Below are 21,900 nucleotides of genomic sequence, written 5' to 3'. Positions count from 1 at the left end.
GGAAATGAGAGAACAACTTCTAAATTAAAAAATTAAAGGATTCTGATTTTGTCCACTGGCCTCTCATATCATTTGGTCCCTCACACACATTCAGGTGGCCTGGAAGCGAGTCTCCAGTGTGCTGGGGGAGCTGCCTCTCTCTTGCTTTCCCTGTCCATCTACCTCTCACCCTCTTTTTCAGCATTTTCGATAAAATGCAAGAACCATTTTGCTTGTTCTGCAAGATCGTGCTGGAGCCAAAGAGCTGCCCAAGAATTGACCCATACCATGGCCAACAAGTGATGAAACTCTCCAACATCTTCCCTCATCTTCCCCAAGTCCTGCCCACCTCAGTGACGCTGATGTATCTGCCATGTGAGTCATGATTGGAGGCCACAGTGAGCGTGACCCTCCTCGATCAGTGAGAGGGAGTGTGTGTGTGTGTGTGTGTGTGTGTGTGTGCGCGCGTACATATCTGTTGCTTGTGTTTGCCCTAATGTAAAAGTTATATAGCTTTGAGGGCTTTTTATGCTTTTATTTTTAATGATTAATTATAGGCAAAAAAGCTTTCATTGATAGGACCAAAAAAGTTTGATTAAAGATTCCTGAAGACTAATGACCTCACAGGATCAAACATGTTTCTACGGTTGTTGAAAGGGAAAGCCATTTTATGGCAAAAAAAAAAAAAAAAAAAATTTAAAATAGACTAAATGTTTATAAATGGTTTTGTTAAAGTAAAATTTGTTAAAGACAAAATGTTTATAAATGGTTTTGTTAAAGCAACTGTACAGCTGGCCTCAGTCCAGCAATGTACCTCCTTTGGGCTTTCAGGCAGTACAGGGCTTAGAGTAAGTATGTGCCTAACACGGCTTGTTCCAAGCACTTACAGAGACGGAGTCGAGTACAGTATGATAGCAGATGCAGTTCATTAGAGAACACGGGTAGTCCACACACATAATCCAAAGAACATAAGCAAAGGTCAAAGCCCAGAAAGCAGTCAACAGGGTAAACCAAACAGACAGCGAACAGGCACAGAGGGTAATCTAAGGAAGCATGTGGAGATACAATAAACCAGAAGAAACACACACAATAACAAACAGCTCAGAAACGTAACACGAGTTGATGAGACTTCACAAAGACTGAATACAAACCCAAGGTTTACAAAGACTAATGAGGACTAACAAGATACAGGTGAAGGCAATAACAGGTAATGGAATTAACTAGGGGGTGGAACCAAAAGAAACCAAAACAAGGAATTGCAAGGAAACAAAACCAGGAAATAAGTAAACATAGTGGCGTTGCCATGGGAACCGCGATGACAGGGACGGAGAACCTGACAGCTTGCAGGAACTGAAAAGATAAATCGTTTTCCAGTTTCTGTCATTTCAATCACTGTTCTTTGAAGAAACTCACTAATTTTATGATCTCTCGTACCTTTTACTGAGGGAATTGACCCATACCACAGTCACCTACTTCCCATAGAAACCCTGTTCAAGATGGTGCTGATGGCAATACTACCAGTTCTGTTTGTTTTTTGTTTTTTTGTTTTTTTTTTTGTTAATGTGATCAAAGGCAAATCCGCAACTGATCATCAGGGACAACAGTCCTTTATTCATTATCAAGCCAACAAAGAATCATCCCCTTCCATTTGAATGGAAGAAGTAGAGGCCAGTAAGGAGTTCTGTTCAGTGGTTCACTCCAACCCCCAAGCTGGCATGTGTAATGCACTAAAACAGCTGACAGAACAAATGCTAAAAGAGGGAAAAATAAAAAAAAGAGAAACTATTATTCATTATTAATTATTCATTACTCTGAGAGCCTTTAACAGTCCTAACTTGACGATGGAAATGCCAAAGTACAGACATGTCACTCATGCCACAAAGGCCACTGCTAGACTGCTATTAGACATATCACACCATTACATAAATGCTCAACTCTGCAATATTCAGATGAAAAACTCAAAAACTTGTTTGCTACAACAGGGAGAAGCTGCGCCAGTGAAGCCATTGCAGAGCGAGAAGGCTGCTTTAACTCCAACAGCTGAAGCATTTTCAGAGATGTGTCAGACAGGCAGGATAAATGAACTGACACTGTAATGCCACACATATGTTTCTGTGAAGGGAGCGGGATTTTGGATAGAGGTGCAACAATGACAGCACATTGTTTTCAGTTGAACCCCGAGAGCTTCACTGGTAAAACGGAGGCGGCATTCAGCAGTGGGGATGCAGTCCACAAAAAGAGGCCAGATCCATGTTGGAGATGGGGATTAAAGCAGCAAAGAGACAACTCAGGAAAAAAAAAAAAAAAACAAGAAAACCTCCACGAGCTCACAGAGTACAGGGCAAGGAAAAGATATCTCTTCTACGAGCCGCTCATCAATGACCTGAATAAGCTCTTCTGCAGATTTGAAAGAGCAAAGGACAATGTCCAGCCTCATTCTCCTGCCCCTCCTCTCCAGACAGCACCCACTCCCCACCCTGCTCCTCTCACCTTTGCTCCTCCCACATCACCCCATCAGCGAGCATGATGTCAAGAGACTCTTCAGAAGTCAGAAGGGGAGGAAAGGTCTAAGCTAATCTCACCATTCACCGTAAAGCACTGTTGTGATCAAATGGTACAAGTCTCCACAGACATCTCCTTACAGTCTCCACAGACGTCTCCCCACATTCTCACCACAGTCTCCACAGACATCTCCCCAAAGTCTCCACAGATATCTCCCCGCAGTCTTCACACAGTCTCCACAGACATCTCCCCATAGTCTCCACAGATATCTCCCCACATTCTCACCACAATCTCCACAGACATCTCCCCACATTCTCACCACAGTCTCCACAGACATCTCCTCACACTCTCCCCACAGTCTCCAGACATCTCCCCACAGTCTCCACAGATATCTCCCCGCAGTCTCCACAGATATCTCCCCACACTCTCCCCACAGTCTCCACAGACATCTCCACAGACACCTCTCCACATGTCCTCTGATACCACATGCTTAAATTTCCTTATTGTAATGCCAGTCCCTGCAACAGCTTCATGCTTATGCCTATTGCCAAGCTTATTGTAATTTTCCTCTTGTGTTAGAGTACTGTTATTTATGTGACAAAACACAAAGGTCATAACCCTCTCTGGCCTATGCCTAAATCCCTGGCGTAAGCCTCATTCACCTACTCCATTATCAGTTCCTTTGTCCTCTCTCCTTCTTTGGTGGATTGATGTTAGACTTCATCTGAAAATGTTGATCTAAGTAGAGTCTAAGGACATGATAAAGCCTTGAAAACCTTAACACCGATCCTGTCTCCTGAGTCATCTTTGCTGAAGTTCTTATAACTTGGTCCCATGAACCCGATGCCACCTTTCCGGTCAGTTATGCCATTATTTCTGAACCAAAGGAAATGTTAGCTGGGTTCCCTTCCTTGTAAGATAGGAGAGAAAGAGTCAGTATAAGGGATCATCTCTAAAGGACCATTATATCCATGTATCTGAGGTGGGAGCGGAACATAACCTCTGTCATCAAGAGAGCACAGCAGTGGAAGATCTTTCAGACGGCTAAAGAAATTCAATCTGATAAATGCTCTGATGATCTGCGTCTTCATCATGGAATCGCTCAGCTCCTACACTTCACAAGAACAAGTGAAACTCCAACACATAATCAGTACTGCAGAGAGGATTATTGGATGTAATCTGCCCACATTTCAGGACAACGGCAGAGTCATTAGGTGTTCTGGCGAGACTATAGTCAACCTTTCTCACTCCGAATGCCACCTGCTCAAACTAGAAGTGTGAAAGCCAGCACAACCAGACATAAGGAAAGCTTTTTCACAAGAGCTGTGGCCCCCATTAACCACTGTGGACACTTTGACTTTAGCCCATAACCTTGCAAACCCCTTTCCTTGTAGTACATAACTACCATCTGTACCATCTCTACCATTGTGTCCAAACAGGAACTATTACAGTGTACAAATGCCTACTTCACACAGTGATATACGTACATAATATATATAGTATGTGAACTTGTTCACACATATTGAGTATTCCTTTTGAAGTATCTATTTTAAAATGCCTTTATTTCATTTAATTTTGTCTTCATTTAAGTATAGCTTATTTCATTTTTTGTCATTTCTGTCTATCTATAAGCAGAGTATGTCTTATCAGTCTGTTTGGTATGTAACATATGCATTCAGAAAGACCAGTTTCTTGTATGTGCCCCATACCTGGACAATAAAATGCTAAAATGATTCTAAAAGTAAAATTATACTCAGTAAAAAATAATCTGGAGAAACAGCAGATTATAAATAATTGTGAAAAAAAACCTTTAAAGGGTATAGGATGGCTAAGGCTAGGATATGGGTCGATTTCCTCACTTACTTTTGTTCTGACTCTGAGCATCCCTGCACAAAGGAATTTACACAATCACAATACCTTTGGAATGATCCCAATTCCCCTTTTCCTTTAGTCTTGTGTTACTGTGATCCGGCCCTAGGAATGCTATCTCAAATTCTTTCCTCGTTGCTTTTTCACTTTAATTTCAGTGCTACCGCCTTTATGTGCTTATGATTGAAGTTTGGACACTGACTCACTACCACGGCTGCGACCACTGATCTCATCCCCCTCCCAGGGACCCGTAACTGCTCACCCGTGCCAGGGTGCAGGCTGACTGGTGCTCCTGTCGTCGACACACATCCTGCCTTTGCATTGTGTTCTTCACACACAGAGCGGTTCACGTTTCCTTCTGCTTGCAACCCACGCACTCATTTTGTACGGTCATCTTGAAGGGGAAGATAAGGGGGGGGGGGGGGGGTAAAAAACCGTCTGTGTTGTCTGCTCACATGAGGAATGCTGTGGAAATGTGTATACAATGGTTCCATTATTCATCCACGCATCACTCGTCCTTCTTCCTTTCGTGTGTTCTCTCTCTCTCTCTCTCTCTCTCTCTCTCTCTCTTTGTATCTCTCCCTCTGTATTTCTGTCTCCCTCTCTCCCTCCCTCTCCCTCTCTCTGTATCTCTCTCTCTGAAATACAATCCAGCCATCTCTTTCTCACAACACCTGCAGATACCCATCCTGTACCCTTAATGGGGCAATTCTCCAAAGTCATTTTCAATTATGCTTCAATGAGCTCCATTATTAGAGATGATGCTACGCCCACGAATGTGGCCTGAGGTCCCCTGTGTGTGTGTGTGGCATCTCTGACTGTGCTGTTTGTGTGCACGTGCACCTACCAGACTGTATTTTATCGCTGCCTTCGTCACAAGTATGAGTGTGGCATTGCTCACATGCATGTCAGGTTCAAAGGGTGCGTGCACGTGTGCCCGTGTTTATCTCAAACTCTCGATGTGTACAAGTGTGAAATTAAGTGCAGGTGCATGTGTGCTTTAATGCCTACATGCCCTCCAAAGCACGTGACGCAGCTGGAGCCAGTGTACATACCAGCGATAAGCCCTCTGGCAGCTTGTATAATGCTTCTGTGCTTGCTGAGATAAGCTATGCTGATGGCAGGTCTGATTATTAAAACTTATGTTTGCTGCCTTTGCTTCAGATTTCGTGGTCCCCTGTTCTCACCGCCCACCCCACCACCCTCCCACTGTAGTGCCGTCATCGCACAATGCATTTTTTGGAGCGTCATGAAACTTTCCACCCTGTGTTTCTTTGTCTAAGCATGGGGAGCTAGCTGACAAGGCACTAGAAAGTGAATGATTGCTATGGGGGATTAGGAAGACAGAAGCACGGTGCATTAGTGTTGTGTAAGTGACCATTGGCTATGTGATAGTGAAGTACCGGACTGTATTGCAGTACAGGAATGCCATGCCCCATGTTATGTTTAATGAACGTGATTGGCATGTGTTATGTGTGGTTTTGACAGCAGTCATAGCACTGCAAGTCACACACAGAGATTACTTGCTTGTGTTATTTTGGACTTTAAGTGTTTGAGTTATATTATCACACAAATCGACTTTCTTTTCATCTTTCCTAACGCAGCCTGTGCCACTCAGATTACCGCTCCTTTTATAATATTCATCTGCCCCCGGTGGTGGTTTAAGCAAACAGCAGCTGAACTCTGACCTTTCTATCCTGTGTGGATCCTGAAATCAAATGCATCCCGCAATTTCACGTCCCTCCCTCCCTCTCTCCCTCCCTCTGTCTCTTTTGTCTCAGTCTCTAAACCCCAGTCCTCCGTCCAGGTGGGAGCACATCCAGACATTTGATTTGTGTCAGGAGTCGGGAGCCCCTAGTCCGATTATCCCGCGATGCTCCCTATGGCTCTACTGGTACAAAAGGCATAATACATTACACTGGGAGTGCCACACTTCAGCCCCTATTGGCCCCCTCTCTTCCCTATGCTGTAGACTATGTAGTGCCTCACACTGAATTCTGATTTGCCTGGAGGGCTTGTCCCAGACCTCCCCTCGCCCTTGCTTGCCACAGGTTTTGTAAGTAGGGACAGGATCTGGCTCGCCTGTAGCCTAGCCTAGCATGAGTTCAGTTAGTCTGGCTGCGTTTCCACCCTCTTTCTTCACTTTGTGGTCACTAATCCCCCCCAGACACACGTCAAGGAATAAGAAGCCAGAGAACATGCTGATGGGCACTTTGAGACTCTTTCTTTGCCCCCTTCCTTTTTCTTTTTAGAAAAGTGCTTAGCCTTTTTTTCACCAGTGGTACTATTTGTATGCATTATCTGTAAAAACCCAGCACTGCTAGGGTCTGGTGAGAGGCCAGCTTTGTTTCTCTTCTGTTCGCTAGATCAGCAGCCTCCCCGACTCCCTCGCTCCAGGTGAGACAATGCAGCCAGACTTCTAAGCACAGGTTTCCCCATTGTGTGCACCGGATGGGGTGAGCTTGCGAGAGTGATTCGGATGGGGAGTTGCAGCTATCTTTTGAAGTCCTATGTCATGCTTGTTCTCGTGCCGTCCCTGGAGTTCGGACCAGTGTTACGCCACCCTTCTCCACTCTCCGCCATCTGGCTTCTTCTTACAAACTGTCCCAAATGGGATTTTTTTCCTGGATTTTTGGTCAATGACATTGTGTCTTTTTTCCTTTCTTTGTGTCACCCTCTGCAATCTCACTCTTTCGTCCTCTCTACTTTTCCCTTTCACACACTTTCTCTCACATTTACTGTCTCTTTCTCTACTGCCCTTTCTTTCTCTGCCACAGTTTTTTTCAGTCTGCTTCGTGTCCATGTAGAAACATGACAGTTTTATTTTCTTTTTTAACATCTTCTTGCACTCTGGAAATCGATTCAATGAAATGAAACGAAGCCACAGTAGGTTGAAGCAAGGGGTTTCCGCCTGGGTGGAAATGCAGAGCTTCTATGGAAAATCACCTAGGTGTTGGTCTCCCTGCTGTCTCTCCATCTCTCACTCCAGAACTGAACCTCTACATTACCCCATTTTATATACCAAAGTCCTTTTAGATGGTGATGGGTGACAAATGATGATCGACAATAAATGTGATGGCATATTGAACAATTGAATACCTCACATTGTCTGAAATGAAATATTCCTAAAACATGCAACATGGACATGTGCGTAAACATATAGCCAAATGTTCTCTCCATTTCTTCTAATCCACCCCTCCCTTGAGGGTGATAATCATGTGAATGTGACGTAGAAGAATCCATGCCATCCATGCCAGGGGGCGAAATCCAGACAACTCCCATGTTGCGGGTCTGGGCACAGGGCAGAATGTAGCCATTGCCGTACACATTTGCCTTTTATCTGTTTATTATGGTTTCGAGTCTATTAACAATGGTCCTTTTCACCTGTCAAACAACACCCAGCCCACCCTTCCTCCCTCCCACCCAATGCTTGGGGCCCGAAATGCGATTCTCCAGATTTTGTCTCAGGACAGCAGCAGGCATACAAACACAAGATGACAACAGCATCATCCATCCCCGTGGGCCCTTCTGTCCAGAATATAGCTGGATGGAATAACGTTCTTGGCGCTCAGCAGAGTGAAAGGCGAACGAGATTCATTGTAGGGAACTGATAAAGTGCAATGGCTCATCTCCGCTGGTGAAGCTCTTGGCTGTACGCTGCCTGGCGCGCAGATTTCAAGTGCCTCCATTATTATTAGAACCTCAGCCACGAAGAAGTCTCATAGGATTGGACAATCTTTTACTTCCGGGTCATATCCTTATTGCCATCTTGGACTGGCTCAAGGACAAGGTCAGGCCTGCTAATGCTGGTTTTGTGAGGACAGACCACACCTTCCGTATTCGCTGAAACGGGGACCGCATGCGGGGGTTGAACTAGACTAAATAGCTTATTTTGAATGATTGCAGAGATGATTGTTTGTACAGTAGCTGATGAGCAGTCACTAGCTTACCCCAGTCACTGGCTTACTCCAGAATTTTGTTATTCTAAAGGGCTATTTTGTCAGCAGTCTAAAGAGCAGGCCCACCAGCATTTTAATGGCTTTTTCGGTCACCATGGAGATCATGTCTTAACACTACTGACCAGATGTCACACCTGATCCAGACTGGCAGACTTGTGCCACTAGAGACACATCGTTATTTCCTGCTAATTTACACTGACCAGTGAATTCACTCATCCGAGGCGGCAAACGGCAAGTGCGCAAAAGCCACCGGTACAGCAGAAAGAACAAAAGATCGAAAGTGTCTGTTGGTGAGAATGTGGCAACGTACCAAATGTACCTTATTTTAAGCACTCCCTTGGTACTTTTCAGTAGAACCTGGGCAAAAATAATCATAAGAGAAGATGATGATGAAACGTTATAATAAACTTCATGCTCTTGAGGCACCTGACAAGCCATCACTGCTCTGAACTTTAAGTGAGCATGGGTAAGGAATTTTTCGAGTGGCGTTTCTCGAGAGCTTATTTCTCAGACAATACATGAAAGCAGATTTTGTTCTTCTGTACCTTGAACGTTCATGTATCCTCATTGGATTGGACTGAATTGGATTTTTTTAGATTGGTTTCCCCATTTGCTTTAATGCTTTAATGTTCCAGGGAAGTAACTTTCTCCTCTCCTGACTATGCTATGTGATCACTGTGGCCATCTCAGAGGCTCTTGATTTCAAATGGGAAAGATCACATTGTAATTTCGCTTGAATCCATGATGGCTTCACCCGAGGAGGAGAAAAAAAAGACGAATAGAAAAAAGGCAAACTGGCATAATAAGACTACAAAGAAAGTATAGGGCCTTATTTTAAATTGGTTTTCTGATGACCAAATGCAAATGAAAGAGGGTGTGCATTTCCCAGCTGCTAGAAGTCTGAGACTTGCTGAGCGATCTCTCTCAAGGACTACCTACTTTAATCAAATCAAGATAACTTATGTGGTAGCAGCTGCAAGAACGAGATAATCATAAACCTCTGGGGTCCCATAGCTTAAACAACTTCTGCATTATTCATGTTTCTAATCTTAACTGCATGTTTGTCCACTGCCTATATTATTGGTTTATTTTTAGTAGTTATTTAGTTACTGGGGGTGGGGCCACGAATTATTACCAAGTTTTAGGTCTTCCAGACCAAACAGAATGATTGAGGTCTTCTTGTGGAAGTACATGAAGAGCTTTGCACTCAACATAGCAAGGGCTGGTCTCCGTCCACAATGTTTGTATTTTAAGGAGAAGTGGGTGGACTTTTTTTTTGGCAGAGAAGACTGAAAGCCGGCTCAGCGCCAGAAGACAGTGAGGGAAACCCCTTGCCGAGTTGCAATATTTGGAGGGAGGGGAGAGTGAGGAGAAGGAAGATTCTGTGGCAGAGCAACGAAGGCAGAAAGCGAAAGCGCAAGTCGAGCCTGGCTGAAGCAGCCATCCAAGCACACAATCTTTCCCAATAGCAGAGAGAGAGAGAGAGAGAGAGAGAGAGAGAGAGAGAGAGAGAGAGAGAGAGAGCGAGCGAGCGAGAGGGAAGAAAGTAAAGAAAACAGTGGGGAGAAATACAGCAGGGTATAGGGGTTATTGATGATGCAAAAAGGATGAAAAGCAAAGAAGAGAGAGATATCTAGGTGCCCATCTAGACAGCAGGCTGGACTGGAAGGCCAGTACTGAGAATGTGTACATGAGCAGACTCTTCTTTCTGTGGAAGCCCAAGTCCTTTAATGTCTGCTGCAAGACGTTGGAGATAGTCCACCAGTCTGTTATTGTGAGCAGTTTGCTGAGGACACAGCATCAGATCTGGAGATGCAAGTGGGCTCAAACTTCTCAAGTAGGATAGCTTGGTTGGCAGGCTGCTTTCTAGAAGATTTTGAGGTTGTGGTGGGAAAGAAGGACACTTAACAAGCTCACAGCCATTCTGCACAATACATCACACCCTCTCCATGACCCACTGACCAAAGAGCAGAGCACCTTTAGTAAGAGGCAGCTCCATTTGCTACAGGAGATCATTTGTACCAACAGCAATCGAAGTGCACAAGAGTTCTTCACTTAGCTCAAATATTATTATGCACTAAGCCACTAATTGAACAGGCTCAAGGATTTATGCGTGCTCCACTTATTCCACTATGCACTGCTACTTTGTCCTTTATGCAGTGATGCTCATTGGATCCCTTATTTTTAAAGGTATATAGTGTATAAGGATGTCTACAATAAGGATGTCAATACACTGACACTACATCCACTCTAGCCCTGTGTATACATCTATTACACAAGAAATCTTACTTTCATTTTTGAACGTGACCCTAGATAATACACCTTATTTTATATATGTATTTTTATATCTATTTTATATCTTTGTTTTATAATGTAAGATTAAAAGTTATTTTCTTTCTCTTGCTCTTAAGTTTTTCCATTTTCTAACTATGTCGACAATACACGCTAGTGCACAGTCACACACATTCTTAATTCTCATATTACTCCGTGGACTGTCTTCATGGCATAATTATTCTATTTTTATATCTCTAGGTTTATTTTATAATGTATGTTTACTTACCTTTTTTTGTTTGTTTGTTTTTAGCACTTTTTTTCACTTTTAAACCATTTTTTTGGTGTTGCTGCTGTAACATGCAAAAGTTCCTCTGGAATAAATGAAGCGATCTTTATCTATATATAAAGGAGTGTGTGTGTGTGTGTGTGTGTGTGTATGTCCACAGCTCAGCTACACTCCACTGTTAACACCTACCGTGTATACTTGAAAACAATGTTTCAAATGCCCACTATAATCATTAACATTGGTGGTAGCATTGTTCAGGAGTACAGTATATATCCCATGTGAAGAACACTTGAGCCTCTCCAGGGGTGCGATAGCCTTAAGGGCCATGGTCTCCCCCTGTAAACATCATTAACCAATAAAAACAAATCATTAGGGTCTATTACATCTATGCCCAGAGGTTGGAGGTTTGTAAGTATGTGTGTGGTTTTTTTTTGTTTTTGTTTTTTGTATTATTATTAACTTCAAAGGCGATTGAAGCATATGCTCACCAGCTTGCACCTATTTTTGCAAGTGCTCGCTGGCAATTAAATCTCCAAAAACACACATTTTACCTGATGCTTTTAGCCCAAGCAACTTACAATTATGACTGAATGCAACTTGAGGGTTAAGGACTTTGCTCAGGGGCAATGTGGTGGTGGGGCTTAAACCGACTACTTTATTGTTAATACTCTAGTTCCTTAACCACTGAGCTACCACACTCCATTAAAAAAATGGCACTCCTTTCTTTTCCCCAGATCAAGAGACTATGGCACCACCTATGAGAGACTGAATGACAAGGTGGGAGTGAAGACTGTCCTGAGCTACCTGTACGTGTGTCCTACAAACAAAAGGAAGGTGAGTGGGTGTCTTTCTCTGGTTTCAAGTCATAAGGACAGAGAAATAAAACAAATGCTTCTCCCATTTCTTTGCATTGGTCCTTTGAAGCTGGGTGACTTCACTGCCTGAGTCATTGCTGACATTATTGACAGTGTTAGTAATAGCATTTGTAAGCCGTGTTGATAGCTGCAGGCATGTTACAAATGAGAAGGCCTGCCAAAGATCAAGTAAGGGCAAAAATGAATTGTGTAACAATCCCTCCAACACAGCGTTTGTTGGAGGCTGAAACAAAACCAAACGGCTTTGTTTCTCTTAAGCCTTATCATATTGGACTCACTTTACCTCTGGTCAGATAAAAAAGCAGAAGGCTGGAAGGTGGGCGAAACATCTGCAGAGGGCTGGTGGAAAGGTGAAGCGCACTCTGAATAACATTTAAACATGTTTGTAATTCGTAACGAGCTGGAAGGTTAATGAGTTGCTTTACAAACAGCAGTGCCCCATGCTGGCAGGCTGCCCGGTGTGATGAGATGATACACTAGAGTCCTCATCGTCCGTTCTGTTATCAGGCATTATACAACAGTTAGTTCTGATCTTGCTATCTGATTGGATGAGGAGTGTTCTAAAGGTGCTAATATCAGGCAATAATACTCTTGACACTGAAAGGTCTCAGATTTCCTGATGGCAGGTGAACAGATGTGTTCTTTTCTCCAGTGCCCTTATGCCGCAAAACCCAGCAATGATCCTTTGCAAAACAAAATGTCAGTGCTGTTGATTCAGAGATGAATTTAGCATAGATATATGAGGCAGAAGAATCCTCTAATGATGGCACACACAGGTTAGGCCATTAGCCATCACTCAGGCCATCACTTTACAAAGTCACTTTACAAACCACAAGGACACATTTCTTTACAGAAACCTGCTGTGAACTCTTGTGGTCACAACTAGACAAAGCAAAGACTTTGCAGTCTTCATGTCTTACATGTCTTACAACTTTGCTCAGGTTTGCCGCAGATTAGCTGAGCTGGGTCTCAGCCATCGCTTTTTCTCCATCTCGCTCTCCATTGCGGGGACAGCAGGAGACTCACCACAAAGAGCCCAGTGCCCCAGTAAAAGCATTAAACCTTCAGCGGGAATGTGGGTAGAGGCTAATAACATGGCCTTCATCTTACGATGTCAGATGACAGTGTAAGCCAACCACCTGAGGGCATAAGTAGTCTTAGCTCTCTTAGGTGTCTTTTAAAACAGAAAATATGGCAAGACTTAAAAAACCATTGGATTTTAGCATTCAGCTGTAGACTCGGGGTGTAGGTGAGAATAAAGTGAGTGTGTGGAACCATGGAAAAAGTTCTTCATCAGTAAAGTCTGTAAAGGCAACATGTCCACCTGCTGCTGATGAAGCTTGAGGGGGAGCTCTCCTTTTGTTTTAGGTGACCGGCGATATCACAGTGGACACGTGAGCTTTACAGCCTTTGTTTCTGTGTTCCCCATAGATGAGGACTCACTTGTAAGTTCTGTCTCTGGAACGCAAACTCCCTTAATGTTCCTTCACAGTTTTGTTTAATGAGCGCTTTGGTGTTGCTCCACCACCGGATACCCCCTCACCGGCTGAATGTCCTTGCCACACATATTGACCAACCAACCTCAGTCGGATGCAGTGGGAAATCCCGAGACATAAGCGTGGCTATTTTCCAGCTGAAGGGGTGGGGGTTAGTTTAGAAGTAACCTTTTAGCCACGGTTCTTCCCATTTTAAGGATGAGCTTGACATTTCACCCATACATGCGGCCTCGGCCAAGAATCTCAAGTGCTTTTCACCTACAGTTTCAACCCCTTCCTATTGCGTCCCAGGAACTAAAGAATACGTGCTAAAATTGCCATTTCTGCCACGCCTGGCTCTGCTTCCATCCGAGCATGTGCCCTCTCCGAGCCAAAGCCATTGATCTGCCCTGACATGATTAATTCCAGAGCAGGCATGCTTTTCCTTTTTGTTTACTCCGAGCAGGTACAACCGACGTTTGCCATTCCACTGCTCGGATCAGTATGGAGAGGATATAGATTAAGTTGTTTCAGCCCGGCGCCATGAGCTGCCGCTGATAATGTCTAACGCTTATCCCCCAGGTCCTCGATCAATGCTGCTGCGCTGCTCGTGCACCTTCAGCTCATTCGCAAACGTTGTGGCTTAGAAGTGCCACTGCCCGCCCCTGTACACCTCGTCCTCACGCCCGCCTCTCCCGGAGTCTGGGCTGTGGTTTCGTGTCTGTATCCTCTGCCATGGCCCTGCGTTCCCCACATCAGAAAATTCAAATGATCTATTTCTATGGATCAATTTGAGGCACGAAGTGCTCGCTCTCGTTGGGGCTGAAATGACCGGGCCTGATTGGGGGGCTTAACATCTACGTTCTAATACTTTGCACTGCAGCTAATGGCAGTATGTTTTTGCTATATACTTAACCAGCAGGGAATGCGTTGCTCTCCAGTCCACGCTTGGAATCAAACCCACATTGGTCTTTTCTGTACACCCGTCATTTTACTGATTGTAGCCCATTGTGTCACTGCACAGCTGCAGGAGTCCAATGGACTGAAACTCTACGAGGAGCAAGATTACCCTCTCTAAAGGGGCTGATGGGAAGAGACGGCACATTTTCTATTGAGGCCTACATGCTATGGGTCAAGCAGTCGGACCCAGATGTGCATTAGCGAGCAAGACACCGTGGCCCTCATGGTGTCGCAACTCCCACCCATGCTTCTAGCTCTCCCCAGCTCATTTAAGTGAAGCTCCGATGGGTTACTCAAGAATGCCAGGTGAAAAGTAATTTCCCCTTCAAAACAAATGCTGTCTCTTAATACAATATTACAGAAAATAAGTAGACCTTAAAACCTGCAAATTGCATCTGACAAGCCCAAAGACAGTCAAGATCGGGCGGGGCCTCTTTCCGTCTTCTTGAGACTGTAATGAATGGCAAAATTGGAAGGCTCACAGCCTTCGCAAAATGCTGGCTGTGATTCGCCTGGCTGTTTATTGGCACTTAATGAAAAACAATTTATCTAAATCACCACCTAGGGGGATTCACAGTTAAAGCTCACGGGAAGAGGGGTGGGGTGTGTGTCAGTGACAAATGCGGTGTGGTTTTTCCAATTCAGATCCAGTTGACGGAGGAAGAAACGCACGAGCTGCTCACAGTGGGAGAGGGAGAATGAGAAACGAAGTGAAAAAAGAGGGAAAGAAAGAGTTGAGAGTCCTTTCTTCCAAAATCTGGTTTCTGTATTTTAATTGTTATTAAAACTGCTTGTCAGATTCACCCATTTACATTATACTATTGAACTGTAGCGGTAGCATTTTATTTCAGGACTCACTGAAATAGTTTTGTCCTTATTAGCCTGAATCATGTTGATTACTGTGGCAAGAAAAGCACTAATGATATATATCTTAAACCAAAATGCAAGCAGCTCTATTGTGCAAGTAATGATCCATAATGGAACTGTCGACTCCTTGGTTAAACTGCAGACAATGCAGTTCTGTTCCGTTCCTTTTCTATTGTTTAATGTCAGTGCTGATTTTACACTCATCCTACCTGTCTCTCTGTCTCTCTCTCTCTCTCTCTCTCTTCCTTTCCCACTCTCACTCTCTCACCTGTGCGATTGCTTGTAGTCTGCGTATATTCACACTATATGAAGGGATGCTAGATTGATGCCTCCTGCTTGAGAAGATGTCAATTATATTCTTTGTTTGCCCTCATCATGGCAGAGATCCCCATCCTTGATGCATGCACACTTCCAGCAAGGGCATTCTTAATTAAAACAGTCACTCCTCCCCTTATTACAAGCCGAGCACCTCCATCGGTACGGCAAGACCAGTTGCTCATTAGACTTGGTTCTTTGAGAAACTACATTTCCTGCAAGAGTCGTCATGGCGGCAGCTCCGTTAATGAGCAAGCAGACATGTCTAACCTTTAAATATCACTGTGATCACAGTCAAACAGTGGATTAGAGGCAACCTGCTTCTCTTGTAATACAACTCTGTTGCGCAATCCCACAAGGAAGCCCGCAACATTTCCTGCTGTTATACAGGGCCAATCTGCTCTCGGTTTAGGTAATTGCCCATGTCGTCTTCCGCTGACCTAGGACCAGTCGGCCTATCTGGGGTCCGATGATAGGCATTGTAAGGCACGAGGAATGCACTGAACTCCAACCAGTGGCACTCATGCTTAGCTCTTAGCGCTGCCTGTTTGATGAGGCTTATGGTAAGCCTTGAACTCTGCAGTGTAGCACAGAAGTGCGAGCCTTATTAGAAGAAACTTTATTAGGAATAAGGGAGCCGACAACTATAGTGCATACAGTGAATTTCACTGAAGATTAAAAAAAAAAGTGAGACCACATGCACATAACAGCATATGTAATTATATTTATTTATAATAAGCTGTGAGCAAGGAGGGATTGCAAATCCTGAATGCCCATGAACCAGCAGGTGGCCAAAAGTTCAGACTTCCTAATTGCCACGAGCTGATAATTGCCACCAAACGTTAACTCCCACTCCGCTTATGGTCTTAAGTTCCTCGCGACTGTCTGTTCACTCCCACTGATTCCAGCCATTCCCACCCAGTTCTCTCCTTCGTTCCGCATTAGATAATGGTGCTGACGGACCCGGAGTTCGAAAGCAGCGTCCTCATAAGCTCTGACGAAGGGGCCAGCTACCAGAAGTACCGCCTAGGTTTCTACGTGCTCAGCCTCCTCTTCCACCCTGAGAAGGAGGATTGGATCCTCGCCTACAGCCATGACCAGAAGGTGAGTTAATTCAAGGGACCTGGATTAAGACCGGATATCTAGATTAGGCCTCATTTTAAGGGGATACTTCACTTCCTGTAATACTAATGTGACTAACAATTAATGTGGCTAGCTGAGGTCAGTTAGCAACATGCAGATAAGATATTGCTCATTGCCATTAGCTTTCATTCGTTATTAGTGGAATGATACGGTGGCTGGGAAAACCCACTGTGCTACAAATGAAAAAATGCACTGCGGCAGCACAAAACATATTCATCAAAATGACAATGCACTACATTTCAGAAAAACGGTGCAAATCCATAAAACAACTTAAGAAACACTGCAAATGCAGTAACAACACAACAGAAGTGTTCTGGGGGACATGGAAAGGGGATGCACCATTGAACAGCTAGTGAAAAGTAATTTATATTTGCAATTACCATGGTTTTGTCAGTGATATGTGGTACAGAATGAACAATTGGCCTATTCGTGCTTCTCATTCTTGCGTATGTTGCTACTGCTAAGTTGTAAAGAACGCACCCTTGAAGAACGCTGATAAAACAAAATCCCATTTAACACAAATATAAATCTGACCCTGCCAGTAAACAAGGAGCCAGCTACATTCAGAGTGTGTGATTTTACAATCCAGTTCAACCTAATGAGATGCTGTCTAATACAACTCATATTTCGTATGTATGTATGTATGTATGTATGTAAAAACATCACACTTCAGATAACATATAAGACTAAGACAGTTGGTGAGTTGGTCATTGTAGTAGACCAGATTTTCAAACGGGTCACTGTAGCAGGTAAATTATCAAACTTGAATGAAAACATAGCCTCTGATGTAAATTAGTAATACACTCTGAATGTAGATAGCTAGATATGTATGTATTAAGACAGAAACAGTCATGTCAAATAGGATTTTTCTCAGTGTTCTTTAAGGCTCCATTCTGTACAACTCAGCAACAGTAAATATGCAAGAATGCGGAGCATGAATAGGTTGGCTGTTCATTCTCTATCAGCCTAATATAAAGATATAACAGGGGTTATCGCAAATATAATTATTTTTCATCAGCTACTTGGTTACCACTGGTCTCATAGGACTTCACCCTCTCTGCATGTCCTCCGGAAGCGCTTCCGCTGTGTTGTGGCTCGATTCACAGTGTTTCTGAAGTTTACGTGCCTTTTTTTTTTTTATTTGTGACGCATTTTAGAGATTTAGTGCACATGTCATTTTGATGAACTTGCTTTGTGTACATTGCAACGCTTTTTTAATTTGATGGGTCTTCAGGGCCACCGTAGAATGATCTGCTTAGGGTTGTCACTAAAACGTCTTAACAACTTGGATTAGAAACAGGCAACATATTGGTCCCCAAAACTGGCCGCACACCTAACCTGCAAAGATAACATATATCTAAAATGCTGTGTTGAGATGCTGTGGAAAGTGACAGACTGTGCAAGTTCTTTGTTCGTGTTATAAAAGTCTTGGCTTCGGGGAGAAATAGTAATGCTTGCTGTCAGCCTGCCTCCAAAGATGCTGTTTTATGCATTCATAGTCAACGCTAAACATATCCCACTCAGTAATACAGCTGTAACCCATATGCTCATATGCCCTGTATCATTCACGTCTCTGTTGACCAAACCTACAGGGATAGCACCTTACCAAAGGAGACAGAGACAGAGATGGTACAAATACATTTTTTTTTTTTTAATGATCAAAGTCAGAGAGTCTGTATGGGGAAAAAGGAATGTGTGGGTGCATGTTTGTGCACCTACGAGAGCATGCATTGCCACCCGCACACTCTCCATGTTTCATCGTGTATGTGTGTTTGTGTGTGTCTCCCTTTTCTCACCACTACTCTCTCATTCCCTCCTGTATCCCTGAAGCCACCTTTACTGCATTTGTATCTGCCGGTCACACTGCCTGCCTCTGCCAGCTCTTCGCGTCTTTTCACATCCAGCAGTGTGACCTCTCTCCTGGGGTGACTGCTTCCCCTGAACTGGCTTGCAGACGGCGGCAGATCAAATGGCAAAGGTGCTTCCCGACCCCGCCGTGGTCCATGCTAATATGGGGAAAGCATCCCTAGGGGATGAAGGAAAGCCAGAGAGGGAAAAAGAGCATGGTTGCTCAGTTTAGATGCTACTAGTGCTGCCTGGGAGAAGACCTTCTCCAGGTTTGTACTGACCTTGGCTGCTGGGGAAGATGTAGGAGGGCTGGAGTTTGTCACCAACAGTCCTTTAACAGAACTCCAATTATTAACAGTCTAGGAACAGAGCTCTAATTCCTAACAATCTATTCATTACTATTAGAAGAAATTCCGATTTTAACCTTCGTTCATGTAGTAAAAAAGTAGTCAAATTGGCATTTGTTTAATAAGAAATCTCTCCATACGTTTTATATAGTGATAACACATGATTATTAACAACAGCAGGATTTGAAAGAGTATTTCCTGGTTTTCACCAGGAGACTGCGACATGAAGAATCTGAAATGGATCCTGCTGATTCTGCAATTTCAGAAGTGGAAAGTAAATAATCTCTGTCTTGCAAAAGGTGAAAAAGTTCAAGATATTTTCCCTTTTTCTTTCAGTGGCAGTCCATGGTGAGAACTAAAATATGAAAACTGAAAAGAGGAGGGATGTGTGTGTGTGTGTGTGTGTGTGTGTGTGTGTGTGTGTGTGTGTGTATGGTGGGGTCACCGGTTTTGATCTGTTTTAAGAAGGGGCTTTGCTTCTGAAGGAAGCATGCTGGCAAGTAGGCAAAGATAATGTTTCAGTTATTTCAAGTACACACAACAAATTGTAAACACGGTGTTATTACAAGAGGATTATTATTTGTTTGTTTGTTTGTGTAAAACTGGGACCACTTTGGAGTAGCGTTTATACTGGGTAAAAACCCTGACTTTCAATGCCAATGGAAGATAACTGCTTTATTATCCAGTGTAATAACCGTGGGTTTAATCAATTATTTATTTTATTTATTTCACAAGGAGGTTGTCCATTACTCGATTAATCAAATCAGGCAGTGTATGAAGGTAAAGACAGTAAAACCTACTTGTCCTCCAGTGAACTTGCAGTGCCTCCTTCCTCTAACACTGGCACTGCAGTGGGCTGGCAACTGCTGTACAGCAGCAGAAAAGGTTAGGAGGTCATTGTATTATTCACAAGTGGTGTTAGATCAAGCAAACAAAAGACAGCATTTGCGTTGGCAGCGTCTCACAGAAGACCGAGCTGTGTAATGGTGGAAGGACGGCAGAATAGGAGAACAGCGTCTCCGGTTCGTCTGGTTCTCTGGGGCTCCCCGCGTCTTCTAATTGCCTGGGCATCAGCGAGACTCGTTGACTCTCCGGCAGACTTCGATAAGAGCTCGACAGCCTCAGTTGTGGTATGTGAAAGGGTGCCTCAGCTGTTCACGAAACAAAGGTTGTAATGGGCCTCGTATGCCTCGAGCTGTCAGAGGGATGGATTTTCTGACTCGATTCCCTGTGAAACACGCGGAGCCGGCACCCAAACAGTGAGGAACACAGCGCAATGCCCTCACTGGAAGTGGCCCCATGAGTCGCCCTCGCGTACTTAACCGAGTGTCCTCCATTCATCTTGCAGCCAAATTTGCATATCTCTCAGCACCACCTCTGAAACAGAGCTGTGGCTAGCATAACAGATATGTTAATTTAACGTTCGCTGCATGGCAGGGTCTTCGTAGGCGGGCCTGAGCCAGTGGGACAGCACTCCTGAGGCTGGATTTCCACACGCGGCTTTGGCTCTGGGTTTTGTTTATGAGCTATTAGGCTCTCCCAACCAGCTGCTGCAGCTCGGCTCGATGAGAGCATGCCATAAGGAATAATGGAACCCTCTCAACCGTACCATTTCCCAAGGAGGAAGAGAGGCATGCTGATCTTTTGGGACACCAAGGAACAAGCTTCCTTATTAATCATGTGACTTCTCTGCTTCTTCTGGGTACCCTAAACAGGATTGCTGCAACATATATTAATAGAAACCCCATGTTGCACAAAGTCAGGTGCTCAGTCCAATTTGTGTCCCACATGTCACAGGAAGCCTTTGCATGACTGGTACACCATGGCTTTGCTCGCTGGAAAAAAAAAAAGCCGAATGTGCCTGTCATGTTTCCCCATTGGCTCGTCGCCATCCCAAGCAAGACCTGTCGACGCCGCACACCATCCCAGGCAAGACCTGTCGACGCCGCACACCCAGGATGTCAATAACCTCCACCCACCCCGCCTCTCTCCCCATCTGCTCCACACAGCGTCTCCGCGTGTCACCCACAAGTTCCCGCTTTGAACCACAAGGCATAAATACCACATTCCATGCTTTTTTTGGGGGTGGGGTGGGGGGGGGTCGTTGTGCTGAAGCATGACCTTAGTTTGCAGGCGGAGTGTTAGAAGACTTGCTGCACTTGCTGTAAACCAACGCATGTCACGCGTGCTGACCTTTCGGGGCGAGACGAAACTGCACACGAGCGCCAACTCTGATTGATCATGTGGAAATAATAGCTCTTCATGCCAACGCCAAGGAAAGGCAGTCACTAATCATAAATTAAAACTTACACTCGACCCCAGATTGCACTGTAATTATACTGTTGGCCTGTTTAATGATTTCCCTACTGATTGACTGACATGGGTCTTAATAAGCATTTGGTAAAACCACAGATCAGAAATTGGTAATGTTAGATGCTGAGAGAAATGAAAGTGCACCACGCCGAAGTCTCTGTGAACAAATTCAAGCAAGGCTGTGATGTCAAAAACGTCTTTCCAATAGTCCTCTGCAGTCGCTGTGGAGGAGGAAGATGATAAGAGGAAGACAGGTGGAGGGATTGGGAGTGTGCGGCTGCCCTGCGGGGGGTGTCTCGGTCCCGCGTGTTCTGCTTGACTGCTCCCTAGGGAAAAAAATTACACTCGAAATCAAAGGAAAAACATTTTTTCCCACCAAAAAGCTTTTTTATTCTCTCCATGAAAAGCATTTTTAATTTTTAAATTTTTATTTATTTTTATTTTATTTTATTTTTTTTTTGCGTGAGGTGGGTCTGGAAACAGATGGGCGCTCTCCCGCCTCAGGACGTTTCACTCACGGTGCATTGTGGTTAAGAAGGGCGCAAACGAAAGGCATCAGAGGACATGACGAAAACAAGAAGAAGGAAAAAGAAGAAAGAACCATCAAAACAGGTGGGAAGTGTTGTCTAGGTGTAACGTCTGCGCATTAAATATCTCCGTGGTTTCAACACCAACCTGCTGTATTAGTGCTCCCATCTGGTGGCTGTGCCACAGCCTTCAATTCTGCATCGCATCCCTTGACCAAACCTGGCCTCGCTGCTTATTTGTTGCCCTCAACATTACGGCACTTCAGGTCCAGGCCACGTGCGTGCCGAATAAGAGACCCTCAGCAGGCACGGCGTAGCGCCGTACTGATGCGACAGCTGCGTCTTTTTATGAAGTAATTAC

General features: G+C 44.2%; 1 protein-coding gene across 1 annotated transcript in view; it reads left to right on the top strand.

Moving 5' to 3' along the window:
- sorcs3 (sortilin related VPS10 domain containing receptor 3) overlaps nucleotides 1–21,900 on the top strand; it is a 156,397-nt gene that overhangs the window by 72,469 nt on the left and 62,028 nt on the right. The window contains exons 3-4 of the mRNA XM_035535023.1: nucleotides 11,604–11,703; nucleotides 16,307–16,465. Of these exons, the coding sequence (XP_035390916.1) occupies nucleotides 11,604–11,703; nucleotides 16,307–16,465 (259 nt within the window). The remainder of the gene's footprint in view (nucleotides 1–11,603; nucleotides 11,704–16,306; nucleotides 16,466–21,900) is intronic.

The sequence above is a fragment of the Electrophorus electricus genome, chromosome 16, assembly GCF_013358815.1.
Source record: "Electrophorus electricus isolate fEleEle1 chromosome 16, fEleEle1.pri, whole genome shotgun sequence".
NCBI lineage: Eukaryota > Metazoa > Chordata > Actinopteri > Gymnotiformes > Gymnotidae > Electrophorus > Electrophorus electricus.
Note: the sequence above shows the minus strand (reverse complement) of the source record. Positions and strands in the feature narration are given on the sequence as shown.